Source organism: Rissa tridactyla, chromosome 1 (genome assembly GCF_028500815.1).
Source record: "Rissa tridactyla isolate bRisTri1 chromosome 1, bRisTri1.patW.cur.20221130, whole genome shotgun sequence".
In the NCBI taxonomy this organism is placed as follows: Eukaryota; Metazoa; Chordata; class Aves; order Charadriiformes; family Laridae; genus Rissa; species Rissa tridactyla.
This window is the reverse complement of record NC_071466.1, coordinates 131,422,110-131,441,739: the sequence shown is the minus strand read 5'-3', so window position 1 is coordinate 131,441,739 and position 19,630 is coordinate 131,422,110. Positions and strand designations below refer to the sequence as shown.

At 37.8% G+C, this 19,630-nt stretch overlaps 1 protein-coding gene across 4 annotated transcripts in view; it reads right to left on the bottom strand.

The window, feature by feature from the left end:
* Positions 1 to 19,630, bottom strand: part of STXBP5L (syntaxin binding protein 5L) — a 211,224-nt gene that overhangs the window by 59,604 nt on the left and 131,990 nt on the right. For all 4 annotated transcript variants that reach the window (XM_054212106.1, XM_054212115.1, XM_054212123.1 and 1 more), the window contains exons 12-16: positions 18,362 to 18,509; positions 16,620 to 16,687; positions 15,343 to 15,383; positions 11,811 to 12,028; positions 7,681 to 7,853 (exon numbers count right to left, since the gene is read on the bottom strand). In XM_054212106.1, coding sequence (XP_054068081.1) covers positions 7,681 to 7,853; positions 11,811 to 12,028; positions 15,343 to 15,383; positions 16,620 to 16,687; positions 18,362 to 18,509 — 648 coding nt within the window. The remainder of the gene's footprint in view (positions 1 to 7,680; positions 7,854 to 11,810; positions 12,029 to 15,342; positions 15,384 to 16,619; positions 16,688 to 18,361; positions 18,510 to 19,630) is intronic.

Below are 19,630 nucleotides of genomic sequence, written 5' to 3'. Positions count from 1 at the left end.
TCTGGTCTTAATGAATGAATGCTTACTACGTAAACTCTGATACAATTATTAATACTTCTTCATGTTCTGTTATGGCAAGTGCAGTGACGTGCAAAGCAGGTAGTGAAGGTATACACAGTAAGGGGGAGTGTAAGAACTGAACACTTCTGTATGACTGCTCTATGTGTGTTCTTGACTGGTAGAACTTAACATGATGATACACTGAAAGAAGGTATTATGCAATAATAGCAATATTTTGAGGTATTCATGTTATTCAGTAGTACATTTGCACGGTAGGTAGTAATTTATACATAAAGCCCACTAGCCAGTGCATTTTTACTGTAGCTGTAAATGGTGAGACCACTTATATTGCACCCCTCTGCACACAGTCATAAGGCAGTATATCGCATATAATCCCCTATCACATATAATCCTCTATGCCTGTGAAAAATAGTACTCAAAAAAAGACTAAGAATCAGGAGAAGAAGGAGAGTAGCTAGCTAATATAGACACGGACAACACATTCTGAAGAACTGCAATTTTTGGCACATAATATTTCTTTCTGCCGTAAGCGCTTCTCTATACATATGTCTCTACCATAAATAACTTAAGCAGTTATTTATGCTTAAGCAGATCCTACGTAATGGATCTTAGAGATCTTTCATGACTTTGATGATGCAGACTATCTCCTGAACGTGACTCAGCTAGCTTTCCAAGCAGCCTTAGCCCTGGACCTGAAAAGATGGTGGATCAGATTGGAAGAAAGCCCAAATAATTTCTATTCAGAAGCAAGTAAGTAAGCACTTCTTTCAAGAGAGGACTGAATGAGGAACTTCTCATTCAATAACTAGGGGTATCAGGTTTTTTGTATCCACACTGACTGTATCTGTTGGGATGGAGGCCTTGGTGGCAAATAGGGCTACCAGCAATCTTGGAAAATTGAAGATAGATGCAGAGAACTGAAGTAAAATGAAGTAAAACAGAACCACAGAATGACACCAGGGCAAAAGTTCCAAACAAGATAACTACAGTAGCACAATGAACAATGTACAAAGGAAATAGTGCTCTAATTCTGACAGAAGTCAAGAAGAACAGAGGACTGTGCAATACTTCTCACACTTTTATGGTCTGATAAGAGAAAATGAGAAAAGACTGGACATGGATGTACCCTATGACACAATGAGATAAAATCTCCAGCTCAGTGTTAGCAGTAGAAGCACCTGCATCATAGAATCATAGAATCTTCATGGTTGGAAAGGACCTTTGAGATCATCGAGTCCAACCATACACACACCAAAAAAAACCCCCAAAAACACAACACAAAACAAAAAACCCCAAAAAACAAGATACTTTTTGCAAAAGTTCTTAAAGCATAAGGATTATTTTCTTAATAAGACCTTAATACCTGTGGCAGGTTGACCTCAGTCAGCTGCCAGGTGCCCACCCAGCTGCTCTCTCACTCCCCCTCCTCAACAGGACAGGGGAAGAAAATAAGATGAAAAAGCTCATGGGTTGAGATAGGACAGGGAGCTTGCTTACCAGTTACCATCACAGGCAAAACAGACTCAAGCTGGGGAAAATTACTTTAATTTATTGCCAATTAAAAATAGAGCAGAAGAGTGAAAAATTTTTTTAAAAGACAAAACTAAAAATACCACCTCCCCACACCTGCCATCTTTCCAGGCTCAATTTACCTCCTCCCCCACCCCAAGCAGCACAGTGGGGATGGGGAACGGTGGTTTCCGTCAGTTCATAGCACTCTGTGACTGCCATTCATTCCTCATGCTTTTCTCCTGCTCCAGTGTGGGGTCCCTCCCAAGGGTTACAGTCCTTCAGGAACAGACTGCTCCAGCATGGGTCCCTCATGGGCCACAGTTTCTGCCAGAAAACCTGCTCCTGAGTGGGCTCCTCTCCATGGGTTGCAACTCCTGCCAGGAGCCTTCTCCAACATGGTCTCTCCATGGGCTGCAGAGGGACAACCTGCATCACCATGGTCTCCTCCAGAGGCTGCAGGAATCTCTGCTCCAGCACCTGGAGCACCTCCTCCTCCTCTTCCTTCTCTCACCTTGGTGTCTGCAGGTCTGTTTCTCATACTTTTTTCCCCGCTCCTCTCTCTCAATGCTGCTGTGCAGCATTTTTTGCCCTTTCTTAACTCTGTTTTCCCAGAGTGCCACCGTCTTGGCTGAGGGGCTCACCCTGGAGTGGGTTGGTTGGAGCTGTCTGGAGCTGTCTGTGTCCTGCACAGGGCAGCCCTGGCCGCTCCGCACTGAGGCCATCCTGCAGCCCCCCTGCAGGGCACCTGCAGCTGATACATCATCTTTGATAACTGCCTTTTCAAAATACATTCACACCCTGTCTTGAATTGTTTAACCATTTCAGTAACAAAGTTTATGCTGTACTGTTGCTATTTTTATTGTAGAGGGTTCACTTGCCTTGCCAAACCCTTCCCTTATTTACTATTTAATGAGAAAGGCACTCCTCATCTATCTTTCTAAATGCATTTCCTTAACAGCAGCTTGGCACACTATTCTATTTCTTTTGCCAGCCGTACTGTTCAGATCTTACATATCCATTTATCTGGAGCAGTAATCAGCCACTTGGCTCGGATCTTGTCATAGGAAAGACAGAACAGCACAGTTCAGCAAGCAGAATCCTTTTTCCTTGTCCTCCTCTTCTTCTGTCCTGATTGTCCAGGCCCAGCTGTGAGAACAGACCTCCAGGCCACCGGTCTGGAAAACCACTCCTCCATTCCCCGCTCAGGGTTGCTGCAGTCATAAGAGCAAAAGGAAAGCACTCAACAGCCACAGCCTTGACCCAACCTGGAAGGGAATCTCATTGTGATAACGTGTACATAGTGGAGATGGACAGCACTTTATCTACCTGGTTAGAGACAAGAAAATAACCACTTTCATTTTCTTGCATGAGGAGCCTTGTTACCCAGGGTTGGTGACAGATTGCAACTGATACAGCAACATACCACAACTCTAGCATGCCAAAAAATTATGGGAGCCAAAAAGCAGTGCTGGCAGTAGTGAGATAAGACTTTCTGAAGTACAGGTTGACCAAGCCAGAGTAAGCACGTGGTGTAGCAGGGTTGCACAAGACACCTTGTTGGAACTAATACATGGTTGTGTCAAGCCTGGAGAGAGGACGCAGCAGAAACAGCAGCTGGTGCAAGTGAAGCGCCAGCTGGGCAGCTGGTGAAAGAGCTAGGCAGTTTGTTGTTAGATGTGTGATGCCTTTCACAATCATCTGCAACTTTCTCAGGTCCTGCAGTCTCCTCAAACTCCATAGCCATCTCAGAGTATATCTATTATACCTGAGGATATGGGATCAAATATCTGGGTATTGCATACCTGGAGATTAGAGCAGAATATATGCAGCATTTCAAGATGAGGAATGAGACCTTCACTTGGATCTCCAAGACATACACATCTCCTCTCCCCTTCATGACTTTGACCTGCTTCTGCCTTTTCCCCTGTCCGACTGCAGAAGCACAGTGGTTGTGTGGCAAGGTTTTGGTAGTGGGGGGCGAGGGGCTGCAGCGGTGGCCTCTGTGAGGAGAGGCCAGGGGCTGCCCCATGCCAGACACAGCCTCATTCTAGCTGGTTCCAGCTGGCTCTGCCACAGACCCATGGCAGGACACAACTGAGCCCCTCAGCAATATCAACACTGCAGCCCTTGGAGGACCCTGTTGTGGAGCAGGTGGATATTTCCTGAAGGAACTGTGACTTGTAGAGAGCCCATGCTGGAGTAGGTTTATCCTGAAGGACTGTACCCGATGGGAGGGACGCCACACCAGAGCAGGAAAAAGTGTGAGGAGGAAAGAGTGGCAGAGAGAAGCTGTTATGGACTGACCACAACCACCATTCCCCATCCCCACTGTGCTGCTCAGGGTGGAAGAGGTTGAAGAGTTGGAAGTGAAGGTGCAAAGTTGGGGAAAAAGCGAGGATGGGGAAAGGAGTTTTAATTTTTGCTTTTGTTTCTCATCATCCAACTCTATTTGAATTGGCAATAAATCAAATTACTTTTCCCCAAGTTCAGTTTGTTTTGCTTATGACAGTAATTGGTACGTGATCTCCCCAACTTTATCTCAACACATGAGCTTTTTCATCTTATTTTCTTCCCCTTGCCCTGTTGAGGAGAGGGAATGACAGAGTGGCTGTGTGGGCATCTGGCAGCCAGCCAAGGTTAACCCACCACAGTTGGCAATAGCTTTATATTGTTGCTTTCTATTAATAGCAAACCTCTGCTCAAAGTTTTGTACTTTCTTACCTGTTCTGCTGGCGCTAAAGTTCTGCCCTTTCCTTTGTTCATAAAATACATATCCATGAGCATTTCTGAAGCGACACTATCCATAAGCTTAGAGAAGCCCTGGATTACCCAGAAGTATTCGTGGTGAGAACAAAGGGACAAACATTTGTGAACTCAAGCTGCTAAAGGAGAGGGGTCTTTTGAGACCAGGAAAAACTGAAACTAGAACAAGAGTTGTATACAATGAAGATGGATTCTTTTCAAAGAAATTTGACAGCAAGCAGAAGCTGAATATTTCATACAAACAGTCCTCCAGAGTATCCTTGTGATGAAGCCCTTCCACGTCTTTGTGGAAGAAGCATACTAGTGGCAGTGTTTCCATCTTGCACCCCATTTTCAGTTTTCAGCTCCTGCCCTTAAAAATGTTATAAAAAATATAAAACATGTAAATGAGTTCCAGGATGCAAGATTTAAGACTAATGCCCTTTCAGCTGAGCAGATGTACTCTCCATCCATATTTTCTAATGGATAACTGATGATGTGGGGGAAAAAAGTCAAGCACACTGCTATGGTGAGTTCCAACAAATATCTGTTGAGGCAATGTGTTTACCCTTTTCTTCTTCTAAACAAATTACTGTAAGCCTGAGAATGGCTGTGGAATTAATTCTGATCTTCTAAAACATGCTTTTATTATGATCTTAGTTTTCCAATGTGTTTTGTACAATATGCTTAAAAAGCTAGAGAACTTGAAGTGCCTTCTAAGTTTTCATTCAGATTGTTGTTACCTGAGCAAGAAAGGCAAACACCTTTCTCTCTACTTTTCACTGCAAATTTGAGGATCTTCTTTGGTAAGATGGATGTTATTTCACAGGCATTTTCTCTAAGCATAGAATAAGCTGTAGTTGGTGAAAGACTGTAAGACTGGAATAAAATAGTTTCAGATTTCATGATTCAATTCGTCATTCCCATGCTCCTGTGACACCTTCCTCTTTAAGGATGTTTGAACTGTTTCCTTCGTTTCACTAACAATCTTGTTTGAACAGTAAAGTTGATCTTTCGTTCTTCCTCACCTTGTTTTGGATTGCTCTTTTTAAAGTGTTTATATTATAAGCCTAAACAGACTGCAGGAGTAAGCACAGAAGGAATGTAGATATTTCAGTGATTTCCTTGACATGTTCTTGTTATGCAACACTGAATTTGGTTGTTGCAAAGTTTTGGATTTTAGTTTTCTTTATGAGATAATCACAGTTCTTTATCATTTTGGAGCTACTTGGAGCTACTGTCAAAACCCTTGATTGACCTAATTTTGGGATGATACTAAAAGTCTGGGAACAAACTTACATTCTGGGTTTGATGACAGTATTTACATCAAAAATATTTATCTGCATAATCACAAATACATAAGTTTCTTATGTTACTATAGCTGCATATTTCATGATAATATCTTCTGAAATAAGCAAGAACAATATTTACTCCACACTGCTGCTTGCCTATCTTGGTAACATTTACCTTTGGTTTTCAGAAAAATAACAAGTTTTTATCACTTCAGCCCCTTCAATCACTTTCTTTCTAGTACCTATTTGCTGACACAAACACATTTAGTCATTCTGACTAGCAAAAATTATATAGTGTGGAGTGCCACTCATTTGCCCTAACAAGGCTGAGAAGCCTTGTTATGAAAATAAACACAATGGAGCCAAGATTAAAAGCTACTCTGTATATAAAATTTTACGTGGATTGTCAATATAGTTCAAGTTGTGCACTCACGCTCTGTGTGTAGGTGGCTGCAGCTTTACGTTATTGTCACTGTATCTTAGGTTCTGTACTGCTGCCCACCTGAATGACTTGCACAAAAAGTCAACAGCATCATCCAGGTCTCTACTGGGTTTTCTGTGTTTCCAGCACTACTTTCATTTTATCATCATAATTCTACCTAGAACAGAAGTTTTTTGACAGACAAGGAATGTAGACCCGGTTAGGCTTTGGGGGAAAATTGTGGATTTTTATACGTCTTTCCATATTGAAAAGGATGAAAGTGTACACAGTATACTTTTATACAAATGTAAGAGGGAGTATGCCAGCAATTCTAGTGGTATAATTACTTTGAATTTGAAAAATCAATTCTCTGTCAAAATAAGTTTACATTTACTTCGTGTAAAATGGGACAAAAATTAGTTGGCCAGCTTAATGTGAGATTATATGGAGTTAGGCAAACTTCTAAAAACTAACCACCTCTACTGGTTCATTACAGCTTTTCTGCCTTCAACATCAACAATTCCTCTCCTCTCCAGACCAAATCAAATAAGAATCCCTTACGGGAAAATGCTAGCCACTGAAATAATCAATTGCATTCTTGCTGATTTCAATTTCATAAATAGATTTCACATTGGGAATTTTTTAATAACTTCTCTCTGTCTCTTCTATTGATTTTCATGGTTTATATTAATGATTAAACTGAGGTCTGAGGTTCAACTGCCTGACTGAATGAGGTGGACAAACGAACAGGATGCCAAAAAATAGTGTTAATTTTACAAGAACAATGTTATGATATTGCCTTTAAATGCTAATGCTATTTTCAGGAGCTCAATAGCCCAAAGTATGTACAAAGTCAGGGAATGTTCATTTCAACTGCTTTTGAAATAATTGAGGCATTTAAAATATTTAATAATAATTAGACTGAAATAATAATGAATTCACTAAAATGAGAGCAATTGTTATCAGCAGTGCACTATAATTGCTGGAAAATTATGGTTTATGAAGTTTTGTACAGAATTTTGTTTAGAAACTATTCAAACCCATAATTTATCCGCCTCATTAGTAAGAACATATTCATCTACTCCAAACAGTGGCAATGTGTACTCTAGCAGACAACAATTTGCTTCTTTGTAAAGATTAAAGATATCTACACTTCCACACAGTGCAACTGTTTCATAACTATATATTTTAAAGATTGTTTCATGAATATGAACATAGTTTCCCCTTACATACCATAAAATGCATGTACTTCTTTCACAAAGAAAGATTTTAGTGTTACACTAATTAATCAAGGAGGCAAAGCTTTACACATGTCTGCTTTATGGAAGTCTCTTTGTGAACTCAAAAAAAAAAGTTCCTCTGAAATTCCTTGATTTATTCTGTAGTGCTTGTATTTCACTCAGACCTGTGGCTATGAGATGAAGATTTACCCCTAGATCATACTGGAAAATTGTATGTATCAAATCTTTACTGTAACAGTTTATCTTCTCCATAATTACTTCTAGCCTTTTAAAATCCCTTGTTAATTATTTTGCCTTAATTCTTTTGTTTGTTCCATATTAGGTTTTCTTCTCATTTTGTATTGCATACATATGATTAACCTCTTCTTGATAGTTGATGGATTGTTAATACGACAGATAGATAGGAATGCTTTTTAAAAAGACAAATCTTTGAACAATGGCATAGACTTACCTAAGACATGGGATACTATCCTTCATTGTTCCTTCACATGCTACAGTGTTGGTACTGCCTGAAAGGCTCTTTAAAGAAGGAAGCTGGGAGGAGGCATCTGGAAATGGAGGAATTATTTCCGGTTCAGGAGTAATGATATCTTCTACTTCATACTGAAGTCGTACTTCTAATGACTTAAATAAATAAAAAGGTAAGTTATAATTTAATAAAGAAAGCTGCTTAAAGTTCTGTTACTTTCAAATAAGTATCAGTAAGCCTTTTTTAAAAGATAAACCCCCACATTTATCATTATCATTTGCAGGCAAAGAATACTGTCATTTGTTATTTATGCAGCCTAACAGCAACATCAGATAGGAACTAGTCATCCACCCTATGCTGATGGAGAAATACGTAGGTAAATTCTTCCAGTGCTAACTTTGATTCAAGCCTCTTATTGTAAGTGAAAGGCAAGAATAAAACTTCCCAGAATTTATTATGAAAAGAGAAGTTAATCACTCACCCCCAAATAAATAATATTTCAGCATAAGAAGGCATCATTCAGGATAAATGTCTTGAAGATCTTCTGCCTATTGTCTGTTACCTTTTTCCTAAACAAACTCATTAAAAGAATGATCATCAACTCTGCTTCCTTATTGCTAGTGCAGCAGAGTCTCTACAAGACAGGCTTTAGCCAGTAGCCAGTATGCAGGAGGCTGACAGTGTGGGGCGTACTGATGAACAAACCTCATTTGCCCATATGTGGGGTTCAGGAAATCAGAGATAACAGTACAGAGAGTTCCATATTCCTCAGACTGAACATGAGTTTGGCGGATTCTAGAAAGCAAAGTTCAAACCAGTTAACTTTTGCTTTCCTTTTGGGCTTTCTAGATAAGGAAAGGGAGACCACCCAGGGCCAACCACCTTTCAATTCTTCCCACTAATTCAGGAAACCTTAACTGAAAGACTCCAAAACACAAGGGAAACAGGACAGGGAGCTCAAACCTATATAAGTAATCATCTCAAAGAATCACAGTAAACATTGGACAATTCTTTCTACCTCACAAATTGTCCAAGGAGACCCCATTTTGAGAACAAAAAATAATGTACAGCCCTCAAAGAGATAAGGTCTTTGGATTACTAACTGAATAGTAATTTCAGTGCTGGTAGCTTGAAGTCATCAGAAGCAATTGCACGTGTAGACACTGCAAACTCCATCTTAGTGATTTCTCACTGAGACATCATCTGTACCAGAATGGAGATTAAGAAAATACCTGTTTTATGAGAATTGGGAGATAAAAATCAGTACTGAAGGCTCTCCTATTTCTCAACCACTGTGTTAAAGCGCGTAAGATTTCAGAAAGAAGTGATTCTACTCAACCAGAAGAGAAAGGGTCCTTTCTCAAAATTTCACTTTTGTTTTCTCCTTGCAAAATCCATGGATTTTTTTTTTTGCCTGAATCAGCTAAAGAAACCAAGGGACAAATTTTGCCTTCAAGGACTAATGAGTGAAATATTGAGTTCAGGAAAATCTAATCTCCTGGAGGTAATTGCTGCTGACCAAAACAATTTATAATGCTGTTCAATCTTCATGCAGGACTGGAGTAAATGTTGAAGAGTATGTTCTTCTGCTTGCCACGTCAGAAGTGCATCATTCTTCTTCGGATGTTTTTCTTTGTGTCTTCCTTTTTCTACTAAAACTCATTTTGTCATGTTCTAGCTATCATCCATTTGCAGAGAGAAGGAAAAATTTAGGCTAATAACATGACTGATTTTTTTTTATGTTTTGGTCCCTGCTTTGACTGGACCTTGGAAAGGATACAGACCTATTGTACAAATTTATTTTGATACATGATAAAGACCTTTTTGAGGATCCCATCACTAGGCTTATTGGTTCTCCTTTCAATGTTCAAACTGGTGTAAACTTTTTTCTTATGTTTCTTCTCAAGAGCTTTGAAGAGGAGCTTCACTGAGGAAGGACTGATCACTGAGAAAGTGATCATATTTAATAGATACCTAGGTATCCAATGGAGTAGATTCAGATAAGAAAACAACAACGGCAAATGCTCTTTACATAACTGCATAGCAAGGACTCCAAGGTTGGATATGAAGCAGAATTTGTTTCATGCATACTACTTGCCTCCAGAATCCAACATGGAATGATGAAAATAATACTTCTATTGAGGAAATCCCAGGCACAGCCTATGCCTCTAACGCATATTCAGCAGCAGACTTCCCTGCTACATGGAGAAACCTTTAAGTAGCCTCTATGCTTCCCATTTACCACAGCAATAACAAGACAAGACCGATGTCAGGCAGTCAAACCAGCATGGGGTCCTTAAAATGCTGGGATTTGTACACTGAACTCAAGGTGAGTCCCCCCCGACAAGGGAGGACCCTAAGTGCTAGAACTTGGGCTGACCTCAGGTAGCAAAGAAATCCTGAGACTGACCAGCTCAGTCTCAGTATAGACAAAGCCAGACAGCCTATAGTCAGGTACATATTCCAACAAAGACTCCCACACTTTTCATTAAAAAAACTCACAACATTTAAGAGTGAAGACTTGAACACCTGTAGTAAAAATGTGGAAACAAAGAGATGAGGCCCATTTCAGAGACGCACAAAACCCAGGGGAACTCAGTGACTACGCCACCAAGATTAGATAATATTAAAGCAACTCTTCAGAGAACAATTCCTCATGTAAATGATTCTTAATTACAGACAAAATCTGAGAAACTGTTAAATTGCACATATTATAACACTTTAGAAAATACCAGTTCTGATGCAATTCAGCCACAAAAGTAAAAGACAGGAAAATAAAGAAATTAAATGATAGGTAATAAAAGATAAGGTGCATTTGCTATGGAACAATGTAGGAATACTGAAATGTAGTAATTTTGACAGTATTATGAGCTGGTCAGTAACATGAAATTACTGTTCATTAGTTTTAAAACTTTCCTGAAACGATACGTTCAGCTAGCTTAATAACTGCCTCTGAGGGAAAAAAACGAGAGGAAAACAACAGAACAGCTATAGGTAATGACTTTCCTTACCAGATGGCACATGGCTACAGGCCAAAAATGACACATGTTTTTGCCAGCCTACAACTATAAACTTTCTGAAGTACATTAAAATAGCGTGAAAAGGAAAAGAACTGTAATTGGGGAAAGTGGAAAATGAAAGGGAAATTTTGGTTCAGCCCCTGGGGTTTGTTGAGAGCTGGCAGACACAAAGAAATAGTTTCTGGCAAGAGAGCGTCTGGAGTTGCAAACTGTTCTCCAGCACCACAGCCTGAAGGAGAGGCAGTCATGTTTAGTTTGGCTTTGCCTTAAGAGCAGTCTCCTGTTAAACTTCTGAGACTTAAGAAAGAATGTTTTACATTATAAATGCTGTTCAGCCACGTGGTTAGTAACGGTTGTGGCTCCTGTGCAAAAACGTAAGGTTTAAGCTAAAGTCTTACCTGCTATACAACAATGGTTAAGTACAAGGTGATTGCACTGCAGCTAAAAGAACACGAACTGTGTGATTCTACCTGAAATAAGGTGACTGCTTAAGACATGAAGACATAAAAAGGAGTATTTGAACAGGATAAAGCAACGGAAAGCTTAGGAAAGCTTAGCCATAAATAATCTGGCATTTCATATCATGTCCATTTTTAGGGAAACAAAGTCAGAAAAAAAAAATCTATTTTGTTAAAGCCAGTGATAATTTTCAGTCCCTGTGTTGTGCAGACACTATGAACATAAACTAAAGAGATTAAATATTTGAGTTAAAAAGAGCATTTTTATAAACGTACACAATGTACATTATCTAACAAAAACATACAGCAGCCAATATTTCTAAGGTAGGTAAGTACAACAGAGATTTGCTGTATCATAAAGTCTTAAAAGCAAACTATGGCTGAAATCTGTACTGTATGTTACTATTACAGCAAAAAAGTGGAGAGTTGGCTTCCAAAACCTCAGTTTGATTTTTGTCACTAACTTAGGTAGGATCAAGATTTCACTCAAAAGGTTTAAAACAGAATATCCCTAAATCTGTATTTATACAGCCACATATTAATTTTATTCAAGTATATGAGCACAGACATAGCAAGGCAATTTGATTTAGAAATTATGTTCTTTTATAAGAGATTAAAATTTTGAAGGACTTACTGCAATTTCAGTATTTACTTCATGTTTGCTGAACCTGTAAACAACCACATATGCAGAAACTCCTGCCACACAGAAGATTCGGCTTTCAGGACACCAGTACATCATCTGAACAGCAAAAGGATCTTCTTCCACAATCTCAGCTGTAGCTTTTCCTTCTCCTACTTTCTGCTTTTCAAAGACCTTTGATGTTTTTAATTTGTACAACATCTGTAGAGTAACTGGAATATATTAAAACATATAAAAAATACTGATTAACACGAAGCAAATCAGTTATAAAATTCCTCAGTTCCCATTTGCTTCTCAGTTGTGGCATAACAAAGAATCTTATGAAGGCCTAAGAGGAGAAAAACAGGGGTATCATACAATAACAGATATTATTCTGGTATGCCGTACTGGTAGGATATGTATCTAATACTTCCAAAACGGATATTTGTCTGTGAAATACTTCTTAGTACTTTCTGGGACAGGATGTCAAAGGTGGATGTTAACCATTATGTCCATACTTATATGGCTTCTACTCAATGTTATAGAGAGGCTCTGATAATGCTGCTATTTTCCTAATGAGATGTGAAACTAAGATTTCATTTGTCTGAGGTTATTGTCTTGATAGAATGTAAAGACTGTATGGTACTTCAAGAGTAAACATTAGGAAAGTATTCTGGTGGCCTTGGCAACATAAAGACTTTCTGAACGAACAGGAGTTCTAAAATGTTTTGAATTTCTTGACGAATAAGCGTATCTGTATTTATACTTGTATACAAAACCTTATATCCAGAAGCCTTTATCAAGACTAGAATTCCACTGCAGTGAATTCTGGAGGTAAAGGAGGGATTGTAATTAACCCCATTTTGTTCTATTGACATTCCTTCCTGTTTTTTACTACTTTTAAATTGATTTATCAGTGGCATTAATTAATAAGTGCATAAGGGCAGAAAAAGTCGGTCAAGCCCAGCACCTGTAATGGTTTGTATGTACATAAAGGCAAAGCTGTCACATATGTTAGTGTAATTGTGGGAGATGAGTCTAGCTAGCTTGTGTAACAAGCACAACAAAAAGATGAAAGAATAGTGTTTTAGTTATGTAACCAGATGACGAACAGAGCAAAATTACACTTTCATTTTGCAGTGCAGATATATTCCAGGAGTTTTAGCGCATATATATATTTACACATATATATATAAAAAATATTTTTAGAAGTTTTAGCATTTAAAACGCTACCAAATTTTCACAAATTACAGCAAGTGCTTCTGTAATGAATACATAATTCTTCCTGCCCTCTGTGGCGGTGGAAGAGGCCTCAGGATGCCCTTAGTCCCAGTGGTAAATCTAGAGTGGCACTTCAAACCAGACATCACGGGTCCGTGCATACTAGGACTGGAAGAATTACAGAATCACACAGCACAAGTACAAGGTAAGACTCTCTACGCGTCTGTGAATTACTAGCTACCATCTGCACCAATGGTTTTTGAGCAAATATACGTTTGGAAACCTGCTGCAGTGGCTTAGCAATTCCCTGTCTCCCACAAATCTGTGCATTCAGGTAAAAAATTACACAATTAAAATATGTCTAAAAGCAAAGTATTTTGTGCTTGCAAATACCAGTGGGATATTATGTTTGCTATGAAATCTCAAATGAAATTTGAACGCTATTAAAAATGTTAAGACCTTGAAAATAATAAAACTTGGTAATTAAAACCTTGGAAATAAAAAGTACCAAGTATGGTATCAGTAACGCAGTACATGCCCTGAAAAGCAGGACTAAGACCAGGACATCAGAGATGCACTGAAAGTACCATTCCTATTGCAGGGATTGTGAATGTTCACAATCATCTAAGCTTTTACCTTTAAGAAAAATTCCTGTTGAAGCATGTACGTACTGATGAGCGGGTTATGTCTATATTCCCTACGGGAAGTTTTTTCCTTTCCCCATTGCTGCCAGAATTATAGAAGAAATGACTAGCACACCGGTTCCTATGCAGTGTATACAATGAATGCGTTGGGGTCTTGCAACAGTCTGTGTTGTTTCACCCTAACTTTAATATCTGTATTTGCACATTCTTGTCAAGAGCGTTAAGTATATAATGAAATATGCACAAGACAAGGTCTAATGCTTCACACTACTTCTCTAAATAAAAGTCATTCTTTTTTTGTTCTTATTAAAGCTCTCTCAAACTTCTGTCTTTGCAGATAAACTCATTTGCCATCATTTGAATGTTTTTCTTTTTGGTGTTCACCATAACTTGGAAATATTGGAAGATGTAAACGCTAAGCAGCATGTATCTGTTTTTCCTCCATTGCTGAATAGATAAATTATATAACAAAAAACCAGCTCACAGTCCCATTCCGTTAACAAGTCTATGTAAAATTCCTTTGTGAAATGAGGCTTTGGAAATCCTCATTTTGTCATTGTCCATCCTCATGAGTGAAAATATTTGGTGTTATGCAAGAAGAGAGCTACCTGATAAAGTCATCGGGTTCAGCTGACATTAAAATCTTGTAAACATTCCCCATATTTGGCTGGAAATGGTAGCACTATTAATCATTACAATTCTGTGGTACAACGTGGAACTAGCATGTAGTTTAAGTATTGCATACTCTGTGTTCTTAGTGACCATTACAGACTGGTTATTAGGGTCAAATTAAATCTCTCTTTGCCTAACGTTTCATACAGAAGTTTCTTTTACACTCTCTTTTCTTTAAGAGCCTGATAACTCATAAAAGAGATAGTCTACCCAGACATCCCTGTACCACAGAAGAGACAGGATACAAGGCAATACTGCAATTTTTGTGAAGCACAGTCACGTTATTTGAACCAGAATATTTTAGCTTTCAACCAAAATGTATGTTTATTTTTAATAAATATATGTATACACATATTTTAATACATAATCATATGTATTTTCTGTAGGGGAAAATGCTGGGTTTTGGTATGTGTAGTTATAGCTAGAATGTATGGAACAAGTATTTTCTGAAGCTTTCCCCTGCTAGGATGAATGGAAATGCTTCCCAATTATTTCCTGGAACTTGAGTGTGGACAAGAAAAGATTTAGGTCATCTCCACCCTCGCCAGATTAGACATGTATTGAGATGTATTATTGTATTTTAATATTCTATTTTTACCTAGTTGTAGAAAAGACTTTATTGTACCCAGAATAGAAGAGACATGGCAACTGGAACTGAATATTAGATCTAATTGAGCCCACTCTTTTATATACACAAGAAAATTGTGCCCTAGGGATTTTTTAACAAAACTTCATCCTTCATAGGTTTTGGTATATTGGATCTGGATTTTTTACTCCTCTTAAAGACTTTAACTCTTTTCTGTCTAATACATCTCATTAGCAGTGTTTTTTTCCCCCCTAATTTAATAAAAAAATGCTTAATTTTACCTCGTTATTCCTAATTATATCATCCCAGATATTACTACTCATACTGTTAAATATCATGGTTTTTATATATATATAAAAATATATATATATGGATGTGTGTGTGATTTGTCAGCATTATATAAAAGTGAACTTTAGAAACTTACTGGCAGAAGCATCCCAAAACTTTACTGATCCATCTGCATGGCTTAAAAAAATATAAAAATTAAATGTGTTAAAACAAGATGCAATTCTAAAACATCTACTTTCAGTGAGTGATATATATAAGCAGGAAAACCGTATTTTGCTCACGTAGTAACTCTGAATACCTTACTGAAAATATAAAATGATATATATACTAACTATAAGAAAATATTTTGTTAGTAGTTTGATTAAGTTAATAACACACTTATTCAAGCATTTCCTACAGAGAACTAAGCCCCCAATGAATTTTAAGATCGCAACAGCAAGAAGTTAATTTCCACACAAATGACAAGCTTAAGTTACGGAACTTTCGGCTTTACAGTGGGCCAGCATCAAGCTTCTGCACTCTAAAACTGTATAGCAAACTTTGAAAGGACAAAGGGTAACTTTGTTTTGCTTAATACCTTACAGCTGTGTTCTTTTTGTTAACGTAAAATCATCCCTGAAGTAAAGCTGGAGAAAGGAGACATTACTGTTTAAAATGAGAATAGTCCCTTCATCACCTTATTGGTACTATTGCACACATTATAATCTTATTTTTAAAAACAGGTGTGAAGCATCATTGATAATAACAATTTATCAAATATATTGCTAGCATCAGCATGGCTGAGACCAGAGGGAAACATAGAGTGCATCATAGCTGAATAACTTCTGGTTTGCAGCATGGCCCCTTCAAAATCCATCAGGCAGTGCTCATGGAGCTTCTCCTGCAATCTGAGCCTTTCTACACCTTTTTCTTATACGGCTGTCTCTTCACTCACAAGGTGAACTACATCCCAGTGCACCACACCCTCACTAATGCTGTGGTATTAAAACGAATTCCCAAACTGTCCCCAGATACAAAGTCCTCAGGAAGGCCAAAGGACAACAGCTAGAGAAGAACAGCTGCTTCCATTTTTAATGCTCTTCTCTATGTCCTTCAAGGTCAAAACATTCTCTTGCAATGGATACTCCTTTCCAAAGACCCCACCTTCACAAGTACATAGACTCGCCATCTAACACTGGGGCCTCAAATAGTAATTTTTAATGGTAGTTCATCCCCGAGTACAAAGCTTTATTTTCTACAGCAAATGGGAATTTCTGTGGTGACTCTATGTAAGGAAAAAAATGACGTACCTCAGATGAAGAGCCCAGGATATACATACTCTGTGAAGGGTCAACTATTATCTATAGCTAACCAACAATGAAAAGCTGTAGACACTAATGTTTTAAAAGTACCAATCCTCAGTTTCATTCTCACCCTGTAATAATGATTTCAGGATATGTCTGAGCTCCGAGGTTCCACGCTCCACCACTAATAGGCCACTCCTAAACAAAGAACAAGAGTAGAGAGATCAGAACTTATTCTGATGAATCTTGCTTGATTAATTTTAAAATTCAACAGTAGACAACATCTTCTTCCAAAAAGAAATACAACTCATAAAAGGAACAAAACCATGTAGCATTCAAGGCTTTTAAAGCTTCTTAACACTTTTATATTATCAATTAAGTCTTTTGAAACTTAATACACTATTTATATGTATTCATATTTATAATACATTTTTATGTTACCAGTTAAAGTTCTATGTTTTTAAAATATTTCTGTACAGGTAACACTCAACAATCCAAAATAGGAACTAGAGGAAGGAGTAACAAAGAGTTCTGCTGCTCTTTTCAGATTGCTTGACTCTTGGAGTTTCCATAGGACACTGAATAGACTGAAAATCTATTTTGAGGATGAAGACTACTGAAGAAGCTGGCTCAGAAACAAATAGCTGAGCATGATGCCATGAGATATGAGATAAGGGCACGCAACTTTTACAGAACATATGAAATCATCATCTTTTCTCTGCTTGTTGTTTACTTGTGGCAAGACTCCCATTTTCTTCCTTGGTCTAGGCTGGTAGAGCGAAATGCTGGTCTGTGCCTAAAGGCTGACACGTATGGATACAGGATACAGGATGTGGAGGATGACGTGTGCACAGAGTGGGCGGGGATGTGTGCAGAGCATGAGTGGGTGGAAAAAACCTGGAAGCAGAAATTGGTTGTGTGGATACATGGAGTGGATACTTGTGGGTACAGAAATGGGTGGGTGGCAAATGAGTGGCTACCTATATTCAGAGTGTATATTTATATGTGCACAAACAAAGCAAGGGGACAAGAGAGTGTGCAACGAATACAGGTAGGTGGTGAAAAGTTTGGGAAACTATGTACATAAGGTAAGGACAGATAAGCAGACAAATTAAAAGAAGAGAAAAAAAAATTTTCTCAAGTACTTCGCTGAATCAAGATCCAAAAGAAGTCGATAGGGCCCAGTTTCTCAGTTCATAGAAAACAAGGCAGCTCCAAGGAGCATACTTCTGTTACTATGAATAGAAAACTGATGATGTCTGATTTGTTTACCCAGTATTTTTTCTAATTTATTTATTATGATGGATTAGTTCCAGTCAAAACGTAAACCAGATTATTGCTTGAAATTTATAAAATAATTGCATTTTCTCTTTTTATTTCTGCAGCTTGTCTTATTTCTAAAAGCATTACCTTAAGACTTTGGTAACTCAGTAAAATAATTATTAAAATCCCTCTTTAATAAAAATCTCACAGACGTGCTGTCAACCCTCAACTTCTGAAGTTCTGAACAACGCTGAAGCTCTTCTGCTAACTTCTTTTAGTTGTAATTTTTTCATTTTTCTTTGATAGACATAACTTATCCATACAAATTTGAATTGTACACTGATGGCTTTCGTTTACCTCAATCTGATCTGGCATAACTCCAGCAGCCTAATGATTGAGTCCTAGGTAACAGTCATTAATGGTTGTGCTTAAGTGACGGTGTTTCTGAGGGGCAAACACTAGGCTGTAAGCATGCTGCTAAGCTTCTGGTAGGATCAACTTGAAAGTGATGACTAAAGAAGTAAAATTAAAATATTTTGGTAAGGCATTACAAAAAATAGGTTGCACATCTAACTTTATTTGTTTAAAAATAATATTGGTTTCATTTACCTTATTGCTGTATCCTTGCTTTTTATGTTTTGCTCCTACAGAATAGAGCACAGGAATCAAATCTGGAGGACAGTCCGCAAAATATTCTGTGCAGGTAACAGGTGACTCATGAATGTCAATAGGATACGGATTTTCAAAGATTGGAAAACTAGTTAAGGAAGACAATTTATTAGAAGACCTGTGACACATTGAGCCATAGAAGAAAACATATTCTTATATTAGAGTGTATAGCAGAATCTAAGTAAAATCATTGCTAATAAAGTACATTTTCCCTTATTTATTCAAACACCAGTATTGTTTTTAATGTCAATAATAATGTGTAGTTACTCAAATAAGGACAAAAAATTTCCATTGCTGTGACAAGAATCCTCTTATAACTAGCCATACATGTGAATGGTTCCTAAGGTTAATAGATTAGGAACCAATTTTCCCCAACATCTCAAAATCTCATTTATACAGAAGTGATACGTTTTCTAGAAGATTTGGGTTCATGGATATGATATATACTATGACCTAAGAACTACTTCTACAACTGTGGATTTTATATTGAACACTGTAGCTTATTGGGTTGGTAGACTACTGATTCTACAATGAACAATAATTGCAATAGCAGATGAAGTAGATCTCAGTTTATTTCTCACTTCCATCAGTTTGGAGGGTCTGAAGGCCTCACTTCTGGCATTTTACACAATGTTATTCACAATTCAAAAATGTAGGAAATTCGATTCTGATTTCAGTTACATCCATTTCATATTGCTGAGATGATTTGAATTATTCCTGGAAGTAAGTGAGATCAGAATATGATTTGCTTAAAATGTTTCAAGACATTAAGGGCAAAATCTGTTCCTAGTTATATCACTGTGAATGTGGATGTACATTACTGCTAGTGTTGGAGGCAGAACAAAATAAATAAGAATTGGATTCTTCATTACATGACGTATAGCTCCTTCTTGATACGAACATTGATTCTGATATGAAGGTACTATTTGTCATTTAAACCAGTGACTGGATCATGAAATAATCCTATAGATCCACTATAAATCAATGCCATTATTTATTAAGATACTAAGTAAATACTTCAGTGGTAGTACCTGTGGAGTCTGGTGAAGTTAGGCATGCATATAAGTAGTGGTTCAATCTGGTTTCCAAAACATACATTCAGGTAATAATTCACCATGTGACCAAGTATTACTTAAGTTCTATGTTGAGTGAATGTTTGAGAGCTATGACAAAGGGACTGCAGATTTAGATGTATTCCCAAACTTAAGA